The sequence below is a fragment of the Dipteris shenzhenensis genome, chromosome 10 (genome assembly GCF_047967505.1).
Source record: "Dipteris shenzhenensis isolate YYH24624 ecotype China chromosome 10, Dip_SZ_1.0, whole genome shotgun sequence".
Classification (NCBI taxonomy): Eukaryota; Viridiplantae; Streptophyta; class Polypodiopsida; order Gleicheniales; family Dipteridaceae; genus Dipteris; species Dipteris shenzhenensis.
This window is the reverse complement of record NC_141605.1, coordinates 6,136,242-6,161,970: the sequence shown is the minus strand read 5'-3', so window position 1 is coordinate 6,161,970 and position 25,729 is coordinate 6,136,242. Positions and strand designations below refer to the sequence as shown.

General features: G+C 41.7%; 1 protein-coding gene and 1 pseudogene across 1 annotated transcript; both read left to right on the top strand.

The window, feature by feature from the left end:
* Positions 1-2,524: 2,524 nt before the first annotated feature.
* LOC147897324 (uncharacterized) lies at positions 2,525-3,469 on the top strand. The gene is made up of 2 exons (XM_087380905.1): positions 2,525-2,672; positions 2,764-3,469. Exons 1-2 carry the CDS (start codon positions 2,563-2,565, stop codon positions 3,227-3,229), a joined length of 576 nt encoding a protein of 191 aa, XP_087237031.1. The 5' UTR covers positions 2,525-2,562; the 3' UTR covers positions 3,230-3,469.
* An 18,215-nt stretch (positions 3,470-21,684) lies between these two features.
* LOC147897323 (putative polyamine transporter At1g31830 pseudogene) lies at positions 21,685-24,011 on the top strand (annotated as a pseudogene).
* The last annotated feature ends 1,718 nt before the right edge of the window (positions 24,012-25,729 follow it).

Genomic DNA, 25,729 nt, shown 5'->3' with positions numbered 1-25,729 from the left:
GATGACACTGAGGGCTCCTATGTCCCTCTCTTTTGATTCTGCTGCTACTGTTTATGTTTTACTTCAAAAATGTTTTGATGAAACTCGCCCCATGGGGGCTAGTTATTCTTTACCAAAGAACATGTAAATATTTATGATGATGATGATGATATGCTAATATAACAAAAACTTTTTTTGTCCAAAAAAAAAAAAAGGCAAACTTCTTTAGTGGCTTATTGAAATGTACCAAACCATTTAAACTATACTATCACATGCATGGACGATTTTCTCCTCTTACTTTCGTTAGGAAGCGAAACTTTTATATTGGAGTCAAAAGTTTGTATGCCATAATAAAAATAAATGTTTAAAAAATTCACCAAGATTTGAAGCTTTTATGAGAAAAATTTTACAATTTCGCCAAGATTTACAACTTTTTCTTCAATTTTCAAAATAAAATACATAAATTTGTAACATATTTATTAATATATGAAACTTAAAAAACCTAGCTCGATAAACTTTTTCTAGGATTTTATATAAATATATAAGTATGGCTTCGATAAAAACATCCTTGATCACATGCATCAAACATCAAACAATTTCTACATTACAAATATATTTACATTATTGGCAATTTATTGAGTTAGTTATTAGATATGAGGGGACTGCTCATTTTTTTTCGAGAATTTGATGATAATTATTGGATTGTTTCTTCTTTAATATATTGGATGTTTCCATGGGATCAAGTAATTTTCTAAAGGCCAAGAAAATATGTTATTACATAACAAGACCTAGTTGAAGAAGCATTTTCCTTACACTAGAAAAGCTAGTTGGAGTATTTCTCTTGCACAACATCCTAGAAAGACTAAATAGGGGCCCCAAAAGTAAAGTCCATTCACTACGAGGACGTGACTTTGGAGGATTCCAAGAGAGAAGTGGTGCAATACATGTTTATACTTTCTTGCTCCTTTCTTGCTATTCCTCCAAATTTAGCTTAGACTTTTATGATAAAAGGAGGAGATAGATTTGGAAATGTGTTCTCCTCTACGGAGTTTCTAGGTTCAATTCGGCCCCTTGAGCTCTTTCTTCATGTTGTGATTACTATCTTTCTATTTAGATCTATATTTTCACTTTTTTCGTGCACCTTTAGGAATTCGCCCATTACTTTCTTTTTATGCCCCATTGAAAAGTGATTTTCTTTAAACTTCATTTTAACACCTTGATGTGTAATTTAGGGTTCTCTTACATGAACGTTCAATGTATGAATACATTCAACCTTACAATAGAAGCTTCTTTTTATACATTGTGCATTGCCTACCCAGGTATTTCAAATAACTAGGAATATTTCAAAAAGAAAAGAAACATGTGGAAAATCACATTTTATAGAAGCTTCCTTTTATATACATTGTGCATTGCCTACCCAAGTATTTCAAATAACTAGGAATATTTCAAAAAGAAAAGAAACATGTGGAAAATCACATTAAGCTTGCTATAACGCTCCTCTAGTGAGGTAGTTCTAATACAAGTGTGATTGTTTTATCTGTCCTTGTTGGTTGAAGGGAAACAAAACCATAACTTCTATCTCAAAAATTGTAGTAAGGTAGTGGCGTACCTTGCTATAGCACTACCTATAGTAGTGAGATAGTGCTAACAAAAGTGTATCTATCCTTCCCACCAAAAGGGAAATTCGAACCAACTATCGTGAATGCTTTTGTTAACATTTTTTGTTTGACTTTACTTTTTGAAAACTTGCATTCTCTAAGAAGAGAATTTGTCATGACTCTCTTTCTCTCTCTCTCTCTCTATCTCTCTCTCTCTCATCAAAAGCTCCTCAAGCCTAGCATACTTCTCGATAAACTAGAGGGCAATGCCCATGAGCACTCTTGTTTTTTGGATTTTACATAATGTATCTTTGTAGAAAAAATATGAAAAAAGTGTCATGAATTACGTTGTGCGATGAGGATATTTAATAATATGCATAGAAAGTTCTCATGGAAAGACTTCAATAGCTAGAAAACGATAAAGGAAATTGGAAGACGAAGCGTATCTAATGCTTTCAAACTTGGGTTGAATTTAGAAGGCAAGGGTTGAAAGTTGTTTAACCATAGAGTGCGTTGAAGAGGAACGGGGTTTTGAGCACGTGTGTGCGCGTGTGGTACATGGGTATGCACGCTTGTGGTTGTGATGTGTGTGTGTGTGTGTGTGTGTGTGTGTGTGTGTAGATTTACCAAAAAAAATGTGTGTGTGTGTGTGTGTGTGGTGCAGGGGCAATAACGGGGTGTGTCGTAGGGGCAAAAACTGGGGGGGTGATTTGTCACGTAAGTCCAAGCCACGTGGCGGCGAGTGAAGAGAGGACGATACTGCCTCCAAAGTCAATGCGGTGTGCAATTTGTGACCGTGGATATCGGGATCGGACGGTTCAAAATCAGTCTAACGAAAAGCTGTTGGACAACCTTGGCAAACAAGGCTAAAATCGGTGTTAGGGATGATGTCGTATAAAAACCCATCAGCCACCACTTCGCATCCATTCATCTCCTGTTCGCCATCCTGCATATCCAATCCGTCCTCCTCAATCTCTCCTTTCCTATGAAGATTATCGAAGCTCACAACGACTCCGGCCTTTCCCTCTCCGTTGTCCTCCCCTTCTCCGCCTTTGACCCTTCGCCTCCTCCCTCTCTTTCCCGTTCTTATTCCAGGTTCGCTTCCTTCCTTGCCCTCATACGCGCTCCCACAGCTTCTTGATTCTCTTCGGCTCAGTCAGGATTTTCTCTTTGTGCTTCTTTGCAGTGAGGCTCAAGTTGGGCGGTGGGTTCCTGCGTCCCATCCCGGCCACGCTGCCGATAATTCCGAGCTCTCTCTTCCCGGGGACGACTCCGCCTGCACGGAAGCGGAGAAGCTGGCCGTCGAGCAGCTTGCTGAGCTTCAAAAGGTTCGGGTTCGTGAGTGCTCCCAGGATGTAGACAGCCTCATGACTTCGTGCTCGACGGAACGATCGTTTAATACAGCGCGCAGCTTTGAACCCTCTCGCACGGCTTCAACATCCGACCGAGCTTTGGAGGCGAGCGGGGATTCCAGGTACGAGAATGCCTTGGATGTAGAATTTGATGAACGAGCGACGCCTCGGTCCAAGTTATTGGCCGATTTGTACAGACGGGGAAATGATGAATCATTTGTTGGCCTGGAAAGGCCTGCGAAGAAAGCCAGAAGGAAGCACAAAGCTCTCCATAGGATATTGAATGCAAAGCTTGTGTAGAACATGTTACACACAGGCCCCATAATTTGGCCGTGAAGCTCTGGTCTCTGAAACTTTATGCAGTAGATCTGTAATTAGCTTGTCCGACGATGGAATTAGTATAGAATAATAACATTGTACATGTACACACCATTGTCTGGAGGTATATATCTGTAGTTTGTATTACTATTGCTTGTGAACGCAGCAAGTTTTCTTTCCCTCACACGAGTTTCAATTTGTTGTATTGTCTCGGTTAACATGCTTCCTCCCTTTCAAATTTTATTCTCTTAAACGTCCACTTTATCGTCACATGTGAACATTTCTTCTATTTCCTCATTTTGGAAGGTTGACCTCTCTTGCTACTTCTTACTAATGCCACCTATGCCAAAGTGTTCAAGGTAGAGCATGAGAAAGAGCTGCCTTTTGTATTACTTACAACACTCTATTTATTCAACCACAACGTTTGATTTTTGCTCGAGCACTAAACTAGAGATGGAATAAACTTTTGCAAGTTTTTATTGTGTAGACGAAAGTTCTTGTTAAATCAAAGAATGCATGTCATGTATGATGATTTAACGCCAAGTCATTACTTGCAGTAATCACTTGGTTGGTAGGTGCTTATGCAAGGGTGTTAACCACACGAAGATTTTAGAGGGAAACTACAAATCCACTATGATCCAAGTACTTGAAATTAATGTTCCACTATGTGTCCAATAGCAACTCCTTCAATTTGGTGGTGGAAAAAGAGTATGGGAATATAATCATGTAATGAGATAGTTCCATACTTAATTATTCTTGAATTTCATGAGTAAATAATCCTTGCCTCTTGTTGACATTCAATATTAATTAGTTCATGCACACTTTGTGTGGTTTTTTTGAAAAGTGGTAATCTAAAATGTATTTTTCGTAAATAAAAATGTGCAGTTTTTTAAATGTATATTGCACATACACACATGTCTGTCTGCTTGCATCGCACGCAAATATGTGTGTGCGTGCGCGCGCATGCGCGCTCATGCACGTGCATGTGTTTTCATACATGTAAATAGGTTGTTGCACTGCATACATTGTATGTTTATAGCATATAGTGTATTACATATTGTATGCTATGTGATAGAATGTATTTTTTAAAACATAAAAAATACTATGCATAGATATATAAGTAACTAAGCATGTACATAGAGATAAAGAGATCAACAATATGTACACAAATTAGCATTGAATTTGTAGTGCAAACAAGGAGGGTGGAGGAGGGGGAGTAGTACGAAGAGAAAGCAAATGAAAATGAGGAGGAAGAGGTGATGATGGTGACAACAAAGAAAGTAGAAAAGATTGTGGTGATGGTGGGGGAAGATCTCGAGAAGATAGAGGTGAAGGAGGAGTTAAAGGAGAAGGTGATGGTAGTGGTGGTTGTTAGTGTAATGGCAAAGAAAGTGGTGGTGATGGTGAGGCATAGAAGGTGAAAGTTTAAGAGAAGTAGAGGTAGAGGTGGAGGTAAAGGTGGAGAGGTGGAGGAGGACGACGACAAGAGGCATAGGTGGACGTGTGGGGACAAATGAATGAGGAGAGATGGAGAGACAAGTGGAGGACGAGAGTTGGAGGTCAACATGGAGATGAAGATGGAGGTCCAGAGGAGGAGGAGGAGGAGGAGGAGGAGCTGGAGGTTGAGGAGGAGATTCAGGAGGAGGAGGAATAGGAGGAAGTGATGGAGGCAAACTTGAAAGTGGACGTGGAGGAGGAGGAGATATGGCACACAATATGTTAGCATATGAAGTTTGTGTAGAGGTATAAACTCCCAATAGATTTGTGGATTCATCATCGTTGGTTGGTAGCTTCATATTGAGGTGACTTCAGCCTCACTGAACACCGCCTGGGTGTATGCATGATAGGTGGTACACTAGCTACCACTTTTTATGGGGGTTGCAAGGATGGCTTGCTACCACACTTAGTGACTGGGAGTTCGTCTTAATTTGAACATGATACTCTAATTTGAAAACTACTCTCTAGGATTCAATGCTGGTTGCCAGTTTTAGTTAGATATCCTGCTGAACATCCTATTGCAGGGACTGGCAAAAGCTGCACACAACCAAGGCAGAATGAAGACGCGCGGAAAGGAGATTACCTCACCCATTCACTCTGCCTCTCCAAAGAAAGCAGGGAGAGAAAAACAGAAGGCAGCAACTCCATGTTCATCTTCAGCTTCACTGTCACCTTCTCCTCCGCAAAAAACAAAGAAAGGAACACCATCGAGAGTGCCCAAGGTTGATAGTCTTGTGTCACCTTCTCCTCCACAGAAAAAAAAGAAAGGAACACCATCGAGAGTGCTCGAGGTTGACAGTCCAGTGACTCTGCTGAGGTTTCAAATTTAGGTTGCAATTTTGTTGATTTACTTCGTGCATGATAGCATCTTCATGCACCTTTTCATAGCATGCCTTCTTCCTACACTTTGTGTTTGAGCAGATGAACCAGTGGCATCCTCTGTACATGGCATTTGAGAGGAAAAAAGTCTTTTGCACGACTCAAACCCAAGCACATGAGGTATAAAACCTCTGCAATAGCGGCCAAGATGCATGACTCCTTGGCGAGGATGATTTCACTGCGCAAGATTGGTTGGTTTGTTTCGACGTTGTGCCGAAGAGAGGTTCCAAGGTTAAGTGCAGGACCGTGAGGCCAGCATTTGCAAGGGGGTTTCTCTTTGAACATCTAAAGGGGGCAATTGATTGGGCATCCTTTTGTGAGAGCATAATTGCAAATATGGAACCCGGCAAGCTGATGCAAAAGCGACAGAGGTGGAGCTTTCCACTCTGTGGAGGCACCTCCAAACTCTTGTCAAATGAAGGGTATGCCAGTTGAGGTAGGGGATACACCCAATTCGTCAGATTTCCAAAGGTCGAAGAAGAAAATCTTTGCTGCCCTCCCTCTTGCAGACTTGGATAGTGTGCTAGTCCAAGTTTCCAAAATGCATTCCTCAGCACTATTAGAACAAAATGAGGCGATGAAGGCACTTGAGGAACACAAGGCGGATATGCATCGTGATGAGGGTGCAAGAGCACTGGTAGATACTTTTATGGCACAACTAGAGACTACTAAGGCTACCTTGCAAGTGGAGGAGAGTGCTATGACAGTTGATGTAATCAAGATGGACCAAATAAAACACATAATTGGGAGGTTGACATTGACCATTGAGACACTTGATAGTTCTTTGGTAGACACAAAATCTGTTGATGATGTGGCTAGGGTCGACTTGAAAAAGACATGACAGTAATATGTGTAGAAGCCCAGATGGAGTTTGTAAAAAACATGTGGGGGAAAAAAAGTCATGTTTTGTTGAGTGTTCCACCACCTAAGGTGCCATCAAGTTGTCCCATTTGTTAAAGAATAGCCCAACACACAATGCAACTCACGCGAATTAGGCACAGCTTTACAATCCCAATTTCTGCTTCTGTCCACATCACCTTCCTTGATTTCCCAAAACACTCGAGTAACAGATCGAGCCTTTGAGGGGTATGTGGCATCAGCCCCTTTGGACAATGTCTCTCTTAGAAATAAAATCAATTTCTTTGCACATTGGAGTTTCACCCTTTCCATGTTCTAAACCAAAAAAGTTATGTGTCATTTTTCATGCTGTCATTGTGCCATATTGAGTAATGAAGTAAAAAGGCCTCTTTGATGTGAACTATTAGGCTGCTCCATCTGACCACACCTAATGTTCATTGACCTCAATGCCTTGATCTTTATGCCATTTATAATGGAGCATAAAGCAATGCTGAACAAAAAGAGTGTCATGCATCCTATCAACGGATATATAAGAGTGATAGTATTTGTGGACGATGCCTACAATACCCACATACGTAATTTGGACAAAGATTGTAACTTGGTTGGAGTGCCAATGTATGGATTGGATCTCATTTTGTTCTCTGAAAGTGTAGTTTTCTACAAAATCTACGATAGATACCACCACCTCTTTGGAGAAGCAAACAAGACACTCCTTGAATTGCTCTACCTGCCATCTGTAGACAAAGTTATGCTTTATGAACTTGTTCAAGTGGTCCTTAAACATTACCAAAAGCTCCCTGCATTGCATCTCTTTGAATGAAAGAACTTTCCTTTTTTTCTTTTTCCCATCAACTATGCTTCCAACTTGGACATCCTCAAATATCTTTACAGACACTGTACATGCAGTAAATGATTCCTCCCTTGGGCAACATGTCATTTTCCCTGCTCCACATGAAGAGCATTGTCCCATCAAGAACTTAAGGGCATGGCAACTGGCACAGATTGCTTTCGGGCAAAGGACAGATTCCCAAAGCAGAGTTATGTCTACGAAATTTTTCACACTTGTGTTGCATCTATCACTTGAACCAGAAATTTCACATCTGCAATTGCACATTGCTCCATGCACACCAAACGAGACCCGTCGTAAGTGGTTTATAGCATCCTTGAAAAAAGACATCTGCACATGTGTGATGCAACAACAAGTGTATCGATCCTTAAGCTTGCAAACAAAGTAAGTCTTCAACTTAGGCCCTTTGGTGCATCTATACCTCCGGGTGGCTCTGCTTGAAGGCAAGAAAGAACTCCACCTACATTAAACATATTAGTTTATTAGTACTGTTAAACATATTAGTTTGTTAGTACTCATTAAAAATATTGGAAAAAGTTAATAGATAGAGAGTTTCAAGTTTTCGTGTGACAAGTAAAAGCACCAAAAGCATAGTTCTCTTGTAGTTGTATGTTCACAATTTATGTCAGTAACTACTTGATGTTTGTTGTGAACTGTTTGTCTGGAACCAGCACCGGGCTGGGTTAGTTCTTGTATCACATTAAGTCCAAGCCATCTTGGTCTAGAAATAGTGGTATATGACCTGAATAGCAGGAAATTAACTTTAACAAATTTAAGTACTAAGAAACACAATAATTTCAACCATCGGGCTGGTCAATAACTAATGTCTATTCAACCACGCTAGTTCAAGACAATCACATAACTAGTGACTCTGGTGAACAACGTGCAAGTGGTGGGGCGAGGTGTGTATGAGATCTGGAGTGGGCTAGTGTGGGACATCATAAAGATGGTGTGCATGTGTGCCAGACTCTCGTGTCGATGAGGGGTGATGGAGATCTACGCTCAAGGAATCTCCACCAAAATCCTTAGAGTTGTTGCTGTACAAGATGTTCAACAGCTCCTCCTCATTTCGACGAAGAAATGCAGGCTTCTTTTGATGTACGAGACGTCAGTACTTGCATACCGTGTCTGGTGTGTTCGGGAGGTGACATCTGGTTTCAAGTCGGAGCTATCGACGATAAGCCTTGCACTCTGCATCATACCAGTTGCTGCAAGGTATAGAACCAAGAGGTGGTGGTCTAGTGGACCAAAATAATACCTACCATTGTTCTATTAGTGGCAAGCTGTTGCAGATAGGGAACTACCATTATGCTAGTGCCACCAACAAGCACATGAGTAGCTAATGTTCTATCATGCAAATTGAATATCTGTAACCTAAATTAAGTGCCATGTATTGAGTGAAAACATGTACTCAATCACTGTAGCTAATGAAAGCATATCCTAAGTTACATTTTTTAATAACCGTTGAATCTTGAGTGCAGCATGTTCCCTCCAATGATGTTTAATCTGGTCACCTTTTGAGATATTCAAATAAACCCTTTGGTCATCATACTTTAAAGCTGACTTTGTTCCTGATTACCAACTAAATTGTCTTTGTGAGTTATTGGCTACTCTCACTCAATGGCAACAAGTAGTAGCTTCCACTCAAATAATTGTCTTGCTTAGTGGCAACAAGTGATAAATTCCACTCAAATAATCAATGTAGCTGATGAAAGCATCTCCAAAGTTACATTTTTTAATAGGCATTGAATCTTGAGCACAGCATGTTCCCTCCAATGATGATTAATCTGGTCACCTGAGGTATACAAATAAACCCTTTGGTCACCATACTTCAAAGCTGACTTTGTTTCTGATTGCCAACTAAATTGTCTTCCTGAGTTATGGATGCTCTCACTCTGTGGCAACAAGTGGTGGCTTCCACCTCAAAAAATTGCCCCGGTTAGTGCAGCAAGTGGTAGCTTCCACTCAAATAATTGCCTCTCTTAGAGATAGCAATTGGTAGCTTCCACTAAAATAATTGCCTAAGTGGCAGCAAGTGGTAGCTTCCACTAAAATAATTACCTACTACAAGGTAGCTACTGCACAATCATTCGGTAGCTACCACATATGGATTTAGTGGACTAGTAGCTCTCTTGACATTGCCGCTAGTGGTAGCAATTGATAGCTACTGGTGGCAATTGGTGGCAAGTGGTAGCAAGTGACGTGTTTCTATTGCTCTCACTTAGTGGCAGCAAGTGGTAGCAAGTGATGGCAAGTATCGTGTTTCTATTGCTCTCGCTTACTGGCAGTAAGTGGTAGCTTGCAAAGTAATTTCCTACTCTTGGTTAGTGGTAGCAAATGGTATCTTCTATGCAAGCAATTGGCCACCACCCATGGTAATGGCAGCAATGGGCACCTAATGACAGCTATCATGCCAATTAGTGGTGGCTACCATTTGCTACAAGAACAAGTCTAGCACTCATACTTAACAGACATGGTAGCTACTACTCAATTATTTCTTAACCACTTATAGAGCTCCTACTTGAGTGCTGCTGGTAGCACTCGATAGCTAAGTGCTAGCAATGGATGCCTAATGATAGATACCAATTTGTTTAGTGATGGCTATGATTTACTCTACAACAATCATAGAGCTCATAGTTAATAGAGGTGGTTGCTACTAGTTAGTTATTATGTAACCACCACTCAATTACTCATAGCAAGTCCTTGTTGAGATATCGAGCTCCACTCGTGATATGCCAGGGTGACCGTTGTGCATTTATGTCACCGACTTGTTAGCTGCAGATGCGGTCGGTACACCGCCCATGAATAATAGCTGGATGACAGTTATCCTTATCTACTCTAGTTCATGGCTCAGTTAGTATGCCACCTTAGTTAGTTGAGTTTGGTTTGAGACACACATATAGGGTTCTTCTATTTCTTTGTACAAGAGTTCTTTTGGCTTTCACAACTAAGAAGAGGAAAACTGTTTTCAGCCTCCACCTTTGTGTGTATTCCACCATTGTGTATGTGAGAAAGCCGCAAGTGAGACTCCTTCCTTCTCTCTCACTATCTTCACATGGTATCAGAGCCTGGTTCATGGTAAAGAGCTCAAGAAAGCAAACCAATTTTGCGGTGTCCTGGTAAGAGGACCAGTGTTGCTTTGCTTTTTCGAGTTTGGGAGCAAATCTCTGTAGGTAGCATAGCCGGAAAGTGCAAGAGTGCATTGTCTCAGATTGAGATGCCCTTCGTGGTATGGTGAGAGGGCAATATATGCTGCAGGAGAGGGCAAATCCCTTGGTGACTTTATTTTTCTGATTCGAGGCCATTTCGGGGCCCGTTTTGGTGGTGGAAGATTTCCGCAGGCACTGAGAAAAAGGCCCTGTTTTTGCTATGCGACCACTGCTCTATAGGTCGATGAAAAGTTGCCGTAAAAATTGCATCGTATGCCTATGCGTAGAGATATTGGGAGTTACAGAATCATCCTTATTGCCTATTGATGCAAAATTGTAACTAGAAAGTGATTGTGTGGTCAAATACCACTTTTGTCAGTTTTGTAGATTTGCCCTTGTGAGGCAGAAGCTATGTTTTTGCAGTGACAGAATATTTTGCTGTGTTCTGTAATGGCGTATGATTCTCTTTCACAAATTGTCACTGAAAAGCTTGACAAGAACAACTTCCAAGCATGGAAGTTTAGAATGATGAATTTCCTTATGGGAAAAGGCTATTGGGAGTTCATTACAGGAAATGAAGAAGAACCAGTGCTTCCTAATGTTCCCAATCAACAAGAAATGCAGGCATTTAAAGGATGGCATGAGAGAGCCAGAAAAGTTATGTACTGGCTGTCTATCAGTATTTTAGATTCTATGATTGTGCATATTCAGGATGCAAGTACGCCAAAGGAGGCATGGGATACTTTGGCAAAAATGTACAGCACAAATACGTAAGCCAGGAAAATGAAGCTCAAGCAGGAGTTGCACAATGTGTAGAGAGAAAATATGAGCATCAATAACAACCACATGAAGGTGAAGAAAATTGCAGATGCACTTGCTTCCATTGGGTCGCCAGTGGAAGATGATGATCTAGTTTCTGTGACCTTGAATGGTCTAGGAAAGGATTATGCACAATTCCAGACATCCATTGCCGTCCGTGAAAAATTTTCTGATTTTGAGGAGTTGTTTGCTCTTCTAATTTCTAAAGAGCAGAGAAATGGTGGTGCATCTTCTTCAGGAGGAACTTCAAAAGAAACTGTCTTGAAGAGGTAGAGGCAGAGGTAGAGGAGGCCAATCTGGAGGCCATGGTAGAAATCCGAATATGCAGCAAACTCAAGAAAACCAGCCCTTTAGAGGAGGATGTGGTAACTCTAGAGGCAGGGGAGCCAAAGAGGTCATGGTGGATGGCAGAGAGGCTAAAATGCAAACAGCAATGTTGAATGCTACTATTGTGGTAAAATGGGTCATATGGCTAAAGACTGCTACAAAAAGCAGAATGACATTATGAATGGAAAATTGCAGCAAGGCAATTATGCATCCTCTAGTAGACAGGGTGATGACAGAAATGAGCATTTGTTTATGGTGCAGCACATGACCAAACCTGTGACAAGTGCAGAAGAAAGTAATGATGTGTGGTATGTTGACTCAGGTGCGTCAAACCACATGACAGGTCATGCAGAATGGATGCAGGATGCAAGGAAAATGGAAAGACGATTTGTGGAGACTGGTCATGATACTGCACATCCTATTGTGCAGATTGGTAAAATTCCTTTGTCTATGTAGGATGGGAAAAAGAAATACTTTTCTGATGTATTTCATGTCCCGAACGTCACTAAGAACCTGGTTTCTGTTGGTCAAATGGTTGAGCAGGGCTTGCATGTCAGATTTAATCCTCATGGATGCTTTGTTGAGGATATGAAAAATAATGGTTGCTTGATAGCAAAAGGAAAGAAGAAGGGCAGGATGTTTACGTTGGATGCGGACATGCCTGAATTGAGTACAGCAATGTTTGCACATGGGACTGGTGTCCCAAAATATTGTTACAGGATTGCCAAAATTCAAGGTTGCAGAAATGCATAAGGTATGTGAAGCCTGTCAATTCGGAAAACAAGAATCTCCTCAAAGCAATGCAGATAGTGGTATACAGGTATCACGAAAAGGAAAAGAGAAGGTAGATCAGCCCATGTTTGATGTGAATGTAGGTCACTCTTATGTGGATGGTGAATCCAGTGGCTCAGAACAGAGCATTGATGATGAGTTGGGTATTCCTTCTATTGTTACACCTGGAGTAAGGAAGACCAAGGATGTTTTGAGAGCACCTAGAAGTGAGCCTATTACAAAAATATTATTCCAAGCATTATATGTAACGCTTCCCTTTTAACTTTCATATACACTTTCGATATAAAAGTACTATCCAATGAACTTATCAATTTCTTGGTTGAGATGGCCTCGTTCTTTCCACACTTGTGTTGGTGTTGGTAACAACACACGTTTTATCCATTGATCTTTAAATGTTGATGACACAACTCTAAATATTGAAGCATATCCCTTTCTTCTCACTCTGCTCACATCAAGAGCCTCTTGAACTTTCGTGACATCAGGTTTACTTTCCGATACAAGGTCTTCAAGAACTTCATGTTTTACCTTCTTAAACTTCTTTTCCTGCATCATATTCTTTGCAACAACAGTGGAGACTAAACCCTTCATTTGTTTGACGGGAATTAAATTAGGATCAATGTTTTCTTTCTGAGGTTGCAAAATTTCCTTGCAATAAGTACACTTCGCAATATCACATATTTTCTTGCAAGGCAGACGCGCATATACGAATACAATGGCTAAACAAGATGTACTCTTACCTTGGTTTCTGTACTCTGTGCTTACATCCTCCAGTGCCAGCTGTCAACTCCGCATTGTTTCAAATTCTCTTGCTTCGTTGTCTATCTCCAAGAACCGTTCTCTTCATTCTTGCTCTTTGTAGCTCATTCTTTGTCTTTGAATGCTCTTCGATTTCCCTTTGCAGCTGCTCTTTCAAGTCTAAATTTATCGACATTTCTTACGCCTTCTCCATTCTTTCTTGGACATACAATGTCTTGTACATCTCTATCATCAAAATTCTTCTTAGAGAGGGTGTCGAATGATGGAGAGGTTGATGATAATGGATGGCAAAAATGGAGAATACTTAAAGATAACAAAGTGACACCTGATAGAAGGAAGAATGACAACCTAAGGGAGGAGCTATTGAAGACAAGAAGGTACAGGAAGAGGGGAAAGAAGCGAGGAAGCTAAAGGTGGCATGGAAGCTAAAGGAGGCGTCGAACATGACATAAATGGAAGAGTTGACGGAAAAACTCTATTCTGCCTGCACAATATGCAGTACTAGCGCACACACATGCACACACACACACACACATACACAGAGAGAGAGAGAGAGAGAGAGAGAGAGAGAGAGAGATGTGACACAACGTGGATGAAAGAAATGGAAATAATAGTTTAGCATAAATCCATATTCTCTACTCATTCTTTCCAATGACAAAGCACTACCCATTCTATTTACTTGCACATTAGCACATTTACCCATTCTTTCTTACTCGCATGTTCTTACCTTTAGCCACTGCTTATTAGCACTTGATAAAGTAATCAATGACACTACTTTTTGAACCACCTATCCATGATTTCACCTCTCTCTCTCTCTCTCTCTCTCTCTCTCTCTCTCTCTCTCTCTCTCTCTCTCTCTCTTGTCACCTGTTCATTGAAATAAATTATAAGTTTTTCTTGTCATTGTTATTACGCTATGACTCATTGTTGATAAAATCTGCTTTTCTTGTCAATTGATAAAATATGCTTCATCATCCAGCCTAAGAGTCTGAGGTTGCTTCATTGTACCTGGGGCAAGCTCTTCAATAGGATTGCCTTCTAGTATTCATCATCTAGCCTAAGAATTCAAGTTGTTTCATTGTAACTGGGATTGCCTTCAATAGGAACTGGGGGCAAGCTCTTCAATAGGAACCAAGTTGTTTCGTTGTAACTGGGGGCAAGCTCTTCAAAAGGATTGCCTTCTAGTCTTCATCTTCTACTTTTGAATCAATCTCGTGAAGTTGTTTCAGAAGAGTTTGCATGCACTTCAAGAATAATGCCAAGTCTTCACTCTCTCCAATCTAAGTTGAATGATTCCTATTTGAGAGTATCTTTCGAACGTCTCATCTTTGCCCCAAACAGAGCCTCTAGAACAGTCCAATTGTCAATAGCAGACTTCATAACATCTAGATAATGAAATAGTCCTCTCCAAGTGCTCTTCCCAACATCCCAATTGCTTTGCCATTATCTTTCTTCCAGGATCGCTTATCTGCTTCATTGGTGGTCAACTCTTTTTTTGCACAGGAGACTATTTCCCTAAACTCTACTGCTTGAGCCACAATCTGTTGACAACTACCAGATCACAAGCTCCGCCCATTAAATTTCACAATAGTATGCTTCATATTTCACTTTCTTTAGAGAATCCATGGTCCATGTAAATAGTCATGCACTTTTGACTTGTCCTGAAAGAGCTGATCACACTCGTTGACCAACACATCAAGAGATCTCTCACGCTGCCTTCGATTGTTGCTCCTCAATTTCTTAAATTTCCAAGCCTCAAATAGTTGGTCGATATAGATGCTTGCCAAATTGCGTTTCTTCATCCCACTCATGAACAACAACACTAAGCCAATTGTTGGAAAACTACAATAATGAACCTTTTAATATTTACAAAGTTGGAAGCGATGCCAACTTAGCATACACCCTCACACACTCAAACTCAAGAGAAATCCCACATGAAATATAACGAGATCGCAATCCATCTTCTGTGCGTAGATCCCACATGAAATTCTAAGCAAAACTTTTTATACATTCACGAAACCTAACAATCGATAGAGCCTCACCCCTACCATGTTTGTTGGCCTTACAAGAAACCCAAAAGACTCATATACTAAGGACCCTATGAAATTATGAGCAGCTGCCGTATGACCTCTAACCGACTCTCATCACATGTAGAGACTTCTTCGGTCTGAGCCCTCGACAAAAGGACCTAGAACAAAGTTACCACAAATCTTTGTAGAAGATGCATCCATCTGGAGGCACCACCACCATCATCGATTCACTCCTGCCACTTGTATGCCATGCACGTGAAGCGGTCTCAGCCAGCCAATTGCCTCTCATTGTTGGTAAGCTGAAAGGAAAGCAAAGAGTGGACACTCACTGATGACTTCAGAGCTCCACAATCATCTCCTCAATCTACTCCTAGATTCTCTCAATCATCCTATGTGGCTCTTCACCACCTAACTGTGCTTGTGGGCACCTAACTATGCCTCTAGCACTCACACATAGAAACCAAGGTGTGCCTGAGGCATACACCTTGAGATATCCCAACAAACCCCCCCTCAAGGGAATGCCTCAGGCTATGTCAAGGATACATCTAGTCTCATAGTTTCTCATGCCATCTCATGGTGGTCAAGGATAAATCTATGGCTAGGTTCTCATGCTAGCAAGGGTTCCCTTGGGTGTAAGGTAAACAAAAAGGGAATACAAAAAGACCTTCCAATGGTTATCTCCCCTGCATGTACATGCACACAATGTCTACAGGAGGTACCATGGAGCAAAACATACACATGGCCTACATCATAAGGTGACCAGAGGTGTTTACAAAACACACAAAACACAATAGTTTATTTCATTCATTTTGGAGGACTATCCAGGCTGAGTACCTTGACATAAAAAGAGAGATCTGGAGCATACATAGAGATGATTTAAAATGCATAATCTTCAAAGGATGCCTCATCTTGTGGAGGCTCTTCAACTGAAAGTAGATTTGCATTTTCTGTCTTTGCTTTGGCTCTGCAAAACTTCTCATGATGGTTGTTCTTGCCACAGTGTTTGCATGGGTTAATTTTGAAGCAGTCCTTTGAAAGGTGATTTGTCTTTCCACAGTGATTGCAAGGGGTATACTTGCCCTTCTGGACTTTTACAGCATAAACAGTGTCATTGCCTTTCCTGAGCTCCATATGCCTTTCTTCTTCTTAAGACTCCGCATATAGTTGACATGAGCTGCTAAAGTAGTGCCACTAACCATCTTCAATTCAAAGAAAGAGATTTTAAGTGATAATTTAGAGATGTGAGAGCTAGCACCAAAAATCATGTCAAGCTTCTGCCAAGCTTCTGAAGGAGACTCTAAGTCAGAGATATGGTGAATATAATCATCTCCTAAAGCAAGAGCAATGATACCATATGCTTTCTCCTCTCTAGCGGGATCCCTTGCCGGGCGTGTCCGAGTTGAGGATTCTCCAGCATTGGAGGCTGTAGAAGAAGCAGTTGGAGTCGGTTTGACAAGTCCCCAGAGGTTCTCCCTCATCAATGCAAATTTCACCTTCATCTGCCATGTGTGGAAGCCCTTTCCATTAAACTTCTCTAGATTCAATAGGGTAGCCATGAGAGGGTCTAACCCAGATATTGGGCAGTGTCTTTCTCTCTTACAAGGCAAAAAATAACTGAAAGGCTTCCAAAATATAAGCACTTGATGTAGCAAAGACTAGTGACCAATATTCAATCAATGATGCTTCTTTTTACATGCTTCATAGAGGTGGCTAAAATGTATACTTTCCAATCAAAACCAGGTCTAGCAATTCAAAGAAAAACTAAAGCCACACTTGTACTGATGCTATTGAAAACTTCAAAAACTCAGAAGTGCTAGAGTAGCATTTTATGTAGCATCATCTTCAAAAACTTGTCAAAACCAAAGGACTAAACTTGGAGGGCTTGTAGCTCACTCTTCAAAGCAAGGAAAAGAGGGCTTTCTAAAGCAAAAGAAAGCTCATATACCAGAGAGGGTCCAGCACAGAGGTTGGATGAAATGGCACGCGCTATTGCCCGGGGGAGTTATTACAGGCTGAACCTGAGTTTTGACGATTTCTCCTTCGTTACTGAACCAAATGAGCTGAAAAATGACTCAAAATCTTCGTCTTGAGGTCGCCCATCTACTCCTAAGAGGGCTCAAGCAATGGCACAGCAGGCAGGGAGTATTGAGCAATAGAAGAATGGTGAAAAAATGCGTTGTTTGGAGAATGGCAGCCAACAGAGACGTTTTTTTTTCAATTGCTTGCAGGTGGAAGTTCGCCCATACTAGAGGAGTTTACAGCTCAGAGGGTTTGGGCAATGGTCATTTGTAGGCAGAGAACCAAGCTCTCAAAGATTTTGGGAAGGAGGAAAATGGGGAAGAAGAAGATGACGAAGAAGAAGATGATGTGGTAGAAATGGGCTCAAGGGGGATCAAAGGGCTCTGATACCATGTTGGTAAGCTGAAAGGAAAGCAAAGAGTGGACACAAACTCAGAATACTTGCATTATGGAATGAAGAAGAGTGAGGTCCTTAAGTAGGCACCTCATACATGCTCACTAACATCACTGATGACTTCAGAGCTCCACAATCATCTCCTCAATCTGCTCCTAGATTCTCTCGATCATCCTATGTGGCTCTTCACCACCTAACTGTGCTTGTGGGCACCTAACTGTGCCTCTAGCACTCACACAGAAACCAAGGTGTGCCTGAGGCATACACCTTGAGATATCCCAACACTCATCTCATGCATGGACCAATCACTATGGACAATCCAGTTCACAACCTCAAATCACAACACATTTTTCACACCTCTTCAAACCTTAGACAAAAATGTGCCTCCCCATGAAGGAGAACCATAATTGGCATTCCCAACATGTGGTGTCAAGATCTTGTATTTCAAGGCCAAGATGTTGTTTCAAGTGTTTGGCCCATGGGCAGGGGTTGGAATATGGTTTGTGTAGCCCAAACCCCTTCACAAGGCATAAGGAGATCTATGTGTGGCTAATAAGATAAGGTAGCTATTTCAAAGAATAATGCCTCAAGCAGGTAGTGTATGACATGTGGATGAAGGAAAGATTAATCCCATAAGCATGGGGTGCTTGCAATGTTTAAGGTAGCATGGGTAGGAAGATGGGGAATCGAGACCCCCCTCTACTTGGTGTGATTTTTGGGCCACGTGTGTGGCCAACAATAGTTTGAAAAATACCCTTTTCTTTTTTTTCCTTTTTTTTGGGGTCAAATTCCAATTTTGAGCACATAAGCAAAACTTGAAATTTTGAGTAATTTTCCTTTTTGAACCTCCTCGATCCAAGTTATGCATCAAAAGTTATGACCCTTCGAAGTTTTGGCTATGTATAGGTGAAAAGGGACCCCCCCAAAAAAAGGCCACATCGTATTTTGATCGTCGAGGTACCACATGGCATAAAAATAGACACGTGTATAGTTTGATGTCATATGTCACTTTGGTGGCCGAAATGCCATGTGGCCTTTTTTTTTTGCCCCTTTTCACATATACATAACCAAAACTTCGAAGGGTCATAACTTTGATGCATTTGAGAAGTTTCAAAAGGGAAATTACTTGATATTTCAAGCCCTTTCTTCTCGTGTGCTCAGATTTGGGATTTAGAAACAAATCAAAGGTATATTTCAAGCTACAAAGTTTTAGGTGCATGTATGGGAATTGATGCAAGAGCGTTTAAAAGGCACACGCATGCGTGTGTGTGTGTACACGAGCACATGCTCTCTCTCTCTCTCTCTCTCTCTCTCTCTCTCTCTCTCTCTCTCTCTCTCTCTCTCTCTCTCTCTCTCCCCTCCCTCCCTCCCTCCCTCCCTCCCTCTCTCTCTCTCTCTCTCTCTCTCTCTCTCTCTCTCTCTCGGCATTTTGACAATCTGAAAAAACTTGACACTTGGAAAAAAATTTGACACATGGCATTTTGACGGTTGAAATGCCACATGGTAGTCTTTTTAAATAGTATAAATTGACTTTGTTTGCGTGTGTTCTTTTTTTTGGTTTTGTATATGTGTTTGGTGGAATTCTTTAAGAAGGCAAACTTACTTGGATTGCTTTCAACTAGTAGTCTCAAATGTATAGTCATGCCTGTTGGCAACCTACATAGTGCCACATGTCCCAAGGATACCGCCAAGTGCAAGAGGTTCCAATCCATTACCTCCTATCCACTCATACCTCTCTATCCACCCAAAAGGTCTCGGCAAGGATGAGGGAGGGAGGGAAAATGAAGACAATTTATCCAAGGCCACTAAGGCCACATTATTGCTTATGGAATTAAAGCCCAGCAATGCCACATGTCCTATAATGTGACACCAACCAATAAACCATGCTCCCCTTAGCTAATCGAGGCGTGAAGGCCATCACCTCCAACAACCCTTATGGCCAAACTCTAGTGTAAAAAAACATGACTGACTGGTCAAACCTAACCACAACCAAACCACAAAAGGTCGGTCCAATATAAAGCAAGCCACCACCAAATGCCACGTGGGTAGCACATTTGGTAGGAGGGACACACATGTGTTAGGGAGTCATCAAGAGTTGTCACCATTGTTGACATACACAAATCGAGTCACACTTCAAAGTCGCCACAGGGATCGGGACAATCCATTGCCATAGTCATGCAATCGCCATCCCTCCACCACAATCTTATAGGGAACACCTATGTTGGCAGCGTGCATGGCTGCCATGTGTCCTAAGGAGAGTGTCAAGTGTGGGGGGGTCCCAATCCCTCGCCTTCTATCCATACATACCTCTATCTCCCCACAAAAGGTCCCAGGAGGGTTGAGAGAGAGAGGGAAATCAAACCAATATATCCAAGGCCATTAGGGCCCCATTAATGCTTATGGGATTAAATCCCACTGATGCCATGCATCCTACAGCGCGACACCTGCCAATAAACCATGCTCCCCTTAGCTCAATCAAGGGGTGAAGGCCACCACCTCCAACAATGCCTACTTGCATAATTGATCAACATCATACTTATAAACCACTCCAATCTCTTCAACAAAATGGTTATGTTTCTCCATATGTTTATTTTAGTCTTTTATATATATCCTTAGTTAGACCTTGACCTACTTCACAAGACAAATATTCAAGATATTTATTGCACCCTTCTCTTGAAATTATGTGTGTGTGCATGCACGCGTGCATGTGTGTGTGTGTGTGTGTGTGTGAGAGAGAGAGAGAGAGATAGAGAGAGAGAGAGAGAGAGAGAGAGAGAGAGAGAGAGAGAGAGGTGGAGGGAGATGGGAAGAGATGGGGAGAATCATGGAGGGAGATGGGTAGAGATAGGGGGGGGGAGAGAGAGAGAGAGAGAGAGAGAGGTTGGTGGGGGGGGGGGGACGTAGGAGGGGAGATTGGGGGAGGGGGGCACTGGTGAAAGGGGGAGGAGGGGATAGAGGGGAGTTGAGAAGAAGAGAGAGTACATGCATGATTAGAGAGAGGGAAACGGACATTCAAAGAGAGGAGAGAGAAGAGAGAGTGTGTGCTCACCATTTTTTGGCACGCTTGCCAAAAAACATCCCACGTTTAAGAAAATGGTACCCATTGTATAATTATCTGGTTCGACTCATGGAAATTTATGATGTATACTTACTTCCACTCCTAGTGTATGTCAAGCATGTAAACATCCATCAACTAGAACATCCATTAACCAAATGTATTTTCAGAGGCATTATTAATGGCAAGGCTTCAATTGAGATATCAATACCAATCTAGTCCTCCCCTTTTGTCCTCGTCGTGGGGATAAAGGATGCAAGGAGGGAGGAGTCGTATCCTACTACATCACAATCCACCTCATTATCTTAGGCATCAATCTACATTTCAAAACAATTCATATCAATCACTAATGCAAATTTCTTCATATGAAAATCATTAGGCAACAATTAAAAAAATCGATAGAGAAAGACAAGTATCCAACTCATGTTGAGTATCATAAAATTTTGTAACAACTCAAATCCATATGTAAATATTTACACAAACTATACATTTTGTTGAGGGTGGGCCAACAGAAAGATTTTCACTCTAGTATTCTATCCATGGTACATTGATCAAGCTTAGAGCTAAAAAACACATAACAAAATGGAAAATTTGATCAAACTCATACGCCAAAAACTGTACCACTGGATATTCAGTGCATAACTATTGAATTGCTACACCTCCTTCACACCAATATCTTTCTTGCACTCGCCGACCTATGGTCCACTATGAGGGGCACATCTCCTCGAGACCTACGTTGCTAGGCAGAGTCTAGAAGGTGTGGGCAGACACCTTGCCGCCACCTGAGCTTGCAGGTCGTTAGCTGGTAAAACTTTGCTACTCGGTTTCGAGTCTCGACGGTATAACTAAACCCCTATCTTTTGGCTCTTAAAATAATGTAGTTTGAGAAAAAGGTAAGTGAACTCGAAAAAAATGTAATTGAATTCCGGGAACTCGTTTGTCGTTTCGCCCATCCATCGATCGATCGCTTTGCAAGGGCCAGCTAAATTTCATCATCCAGATTTGCTATCGCATCATGGCCTTGCATCTGCTTGATTTTTTAAAAGGGCAGTTTTGGATTTAATTCAAGGACGTCGATTGAAGCTTGGGAGTCTGGCTAAGGGTGAAAGTATCCTGGTTATTGTCCGAGAGCTAAGTAGATGCGACAGCTTGGAAAAAATAGCAACTTTCTCGCCGTAGATTAGACAAAATTCAATTCTGGCGTTAGATGAGTGACTGATGCAGCATTGTGAGCTGGGAAAGCAGAGAAGAAGGAATAATAGCCATTGCTTTGGATTCTGATGAGATATTCTATGGCGTCCTCTAGCCGGTTTTCGACATGCATTTCGTCAGTGCAATGCCTGGACGGGTAGGCATGTAAGCTGGTGCTTTGGCTACAGTTCCCGGCATCGGCTTTCTCAGATCTTTCGATAAAAATCCCCCGCCTTTCTGAGTGGAGAACTTGCGATCCGTTCAGATCTTTTGGATCTTCAGGTCGGTCTCACCTTAGTTGCTTTGTGCAGTAGTTACGAACGTATGACTCCATTCATCATCGTGAGATTTCTGATCTTAACACGGTGGAATTTCCCGTCAATCGAATCTATGCTCAGTGAAAATCCTTGAATTTATAAAACCAGAGCTTTACTCAAGATCCTGTCTGCCGAGCGAGTGTGCTCTCTGCACGTCAAACAGATATCCTCCACGGGTGATATGGACTCCAAGAATGGATTAGGCATGCAAACGGCTGACTGAACTAAGAATTGTAGCTTTGGGGCCTTGGTTAGTCCACGAGGCATTATGGCCGAGCTCGGCTTGCCTCCTGAAGGTGAGGACGTTGCCGGTTCGACAGATCGTGCCAGCAGCCCTTCCTCAGTGCCAAAGCTTTCTGTTCTGCCCCTTATCTTCTTGATATTCTATGAGGTTTCAGGAGGCCCTATTGGAACAGAGGAATCAGTAAGAGCTGGCGGGCCGCTTTTAGCTCTCCTTGGCTTTATACTCTTTCCATTCGTATGGAGTATCCCTGAGGCTTTGATTACAGCAGAGATGGCCACAGCTTATCCTGAGAATGGAGGGTATGTACTTTGGACTACCGCTGCATTCGGGCCATTTCTAGGTTTCCTTCAAGGATGGTGGAAATGGGTAAGTGGAGTAATCAACAACGCTACATATCCGATTCTCTGCCTTGATTATCTCGAATCCATATTTACACCAGTGGGAGCTGGATTACCTAGAGTTTTAGGAATCTTCATTTTTACAAGTCTCCTGACGTATCTGAACTACAGAGGCTTGACTATTGTTGGTTGGTCAGCCGTTATTTTGGGAATATGTTGCCTTCTCCCCTACATTGTCATGGCTGGTTTTGCGATTCCCAGATTAGAACCAACCAGATGGTTGGGTGTTGACTTGAATAATGTGGATTGGAGACAGTACTTGAACACACTTTTCTGGAACCTCAATTTCTGGGATAATGCAAGCACTTTAGCAGGAGAAGTGGAGGAGCCACAGAAAACTTTTCCAAGGGCTCTTCTGGGCGCAGGTGCTCTGGTGGGTTCCTGCTATCTTATACCTCTCCTCGCTGGCACTGGTGCCTTTGAGGTAGTAAGGAGTGAATGGGTCGATGGATACTTTGCAGTACTTGCCGAGCGACTTGGTGGCCTTTGGTTGCAGTGGTGGGTGGAAATAGGATCAACTGTGTCATGTGTAGGATTGTTCGCTGCACAAATGAGCAGCAGTTCCTTTCAAGTGTTGGGAATGGCAGAAATGGGAATCTTGCCCTCTGTACTCTCCTCTCGGTCAGTGTATGGCACACCAACCATTGGAATCCTGCTTTCTGCGTGTGGGGCAATTCTTCTCTGTTTCATGTCATTTCAAGAGATAATACAGGCTGCAAATGCTCTTTATAGTTGTGGAATGCTATTGGAATTTGCAGCCTTCGTCTGGCTGAGAATCAAAGACCCTTCCCATCCCCGTCCTTTCCAAGTTCCTGGTGGCACCATTGGAGTCATTTTCATGTGTCTCCCTCCATCTGCTTTGCTTGTTTTTGTGATAACTCTTTCGTCATTGAAAGTGATCTTAGTCAGTCTTGTGGCCACCCTTATTGGCCTTTTCTTTTATGTTTTCCTGTGTTACTCTAAGAAAAAGAAGTGGATGAAGTTCTTGGAGATCTACCCAGTTGAAGCGGTTCCTGCAGCAGCATACTTGGTGCAAAACTATGAGGGAGAAGAAGCAGCACTACTCCGGGAGTGAGTCTTCTCGTATGATTAGATCTTGAAATATGCCGTGAGGAAGGCAGATGAATCTTCTCTTTACAACTCTGATATCACTATGGAGTAGCCTTTTGTGGACCAATTCTTCATTTGTTCCTGTTTCTAGTGCCTTAATTATTAACTAATGTTTTTTGTTTAAATGTATAGCATTACTTGACTCCAGAGCATGCATATTTTGAAGCTGCTTTTGTTTTCCTTGATGTGTCTCTGACAGCTACATTCAATCCTTATCTTATTAGCTGTTGTGGATATTTCTATTTCTCTGTTTGTCTCCCTGGCTTTTACCACAATCGTCTAACTGCTACTCTTCTCCTTTCCTTTGGGAGACGAGCTGCAGGGAGACGGTACAGAATAAAAAGGGAGGAGGAGGAGAGGCACAAATAAGATGAAAAATGATTGAAGTTTAACTGAAGGGCCCACACTGGGGTTCCAAGATAAAGAGGAGAGGTAGACAGAGAAAAGGGAGAAGCCTAGGAAGAGGAACAAAAGAGGGGGAGGAGCAAAACTGAACACAGATAGGACATGGAGAGAGAGCACGAGAGGGACGGACACAAGGTGAAAACAGATATGTTCAGAGCATGGCAATAAAATAAAAGTAATCCTGTTTCAGTAGCCCTGATCCAAGGACTACTGCCCAATACTGTATTGGTTGCCTTTTTCAATGGTCAATACATTGTTGCCTGTTTATATCTGTGATGTATCATTGCCTTTTCAAACTGTCATATATTCTTACATTTTCAGTCTATTTTTGTATAACCCAAAGGAGGATCAAATATGACATTGGCGGCTGGCTGCATACAAAATTTGAAAGACTTTTGAGACATTCTTGCTTGAGTGATTTTGTCAAAATGGGTTAAGCGCTGTGAGGTGGTGGGCTGATAAGTTAGAAGTACTGTTTGGGGCTGAAGGTTCTACAGCTTTGACCTTACCTGTGTGATGTCACTTATGGTGTCTGGACCATAACCTTCTTGTCAAGAAGTCAAACTGTGTGTGCGCTGTTGACTTGTATTCTGTTTATTGTTCCCTGTCGACCCAGCTTAAGCTCACTCAAATCAATATGTATATTTTTGGTATTGAATGTTCCTATATATATCTGCCTGGCACATGCCGTAGATTCTGCACAGTGCATGCTCAATTTTCTTGTGCTTTCTCATAAGCACTTCGTGGTATATTATCCTTGGTAGTTCTCAATAGGATCTCCACACAATTGTATCCATATGTTCCCATCATTTCAAGTCGAATTCCCTCATTGCCTGGTCCAACGTTTTCTATACCTCATTGCATCACTGCACCACCTGCCTTTCACTTGTAGGAGCCCAACATTGCATGCTCATTTTCTTATAATTTCTAGATGAAATGTTCCCATCGAAATCTATCAATGAAACACCCATCCAGTAAGGTTTTTTTGCTACTTCTAGCACTATCATTGACATACTCAAAAGTGAGACATTCTAAAGCATCATCAAATGTGTCATCTTGTGAATTGAAATCTAATTTACTCCCATATGCAAATGTAAGATGCATTGGGCACTTGACCACCCTCATCCTCCATTATGTTGGGGGTTACTTCTCATCCACTTTGCAATAGTGTGTAAAATATGGCTATTCTAAGATAATATCCTAGTTCTTCATTATTGATTGGCTCATAACAAAAATGCCTCACCCAACATTGCTCTTGTGCATGAAATCCCAAGAAAATGAACACATCAAGTTTACTCTCTCTCTCTCTCTCTCTCTCTCTCTCTCTCACACACACACACACACACACACACACACATGCATGCACATGCATGTTGTGTCCGAAGAGCAAATAAT

Excerpts from the sequence above, each read along its gene's own strand:
- LOC147897324 (XM_087380905.1), top strand. The coding sequence starts at position 2,563 with ATGAAGATTATCGAAGCTCACAACGACTCCGGCCTTTCCCTCTCCGTT. Across the intron at positions 2,673-2,763 it reads CTTTCCCGTTCTTATTCCAG|TGAGGCTCAAGTTGGGCGGT; the intron begins GTTCGCTTCCTT and ends GCTTCTTTGCAG.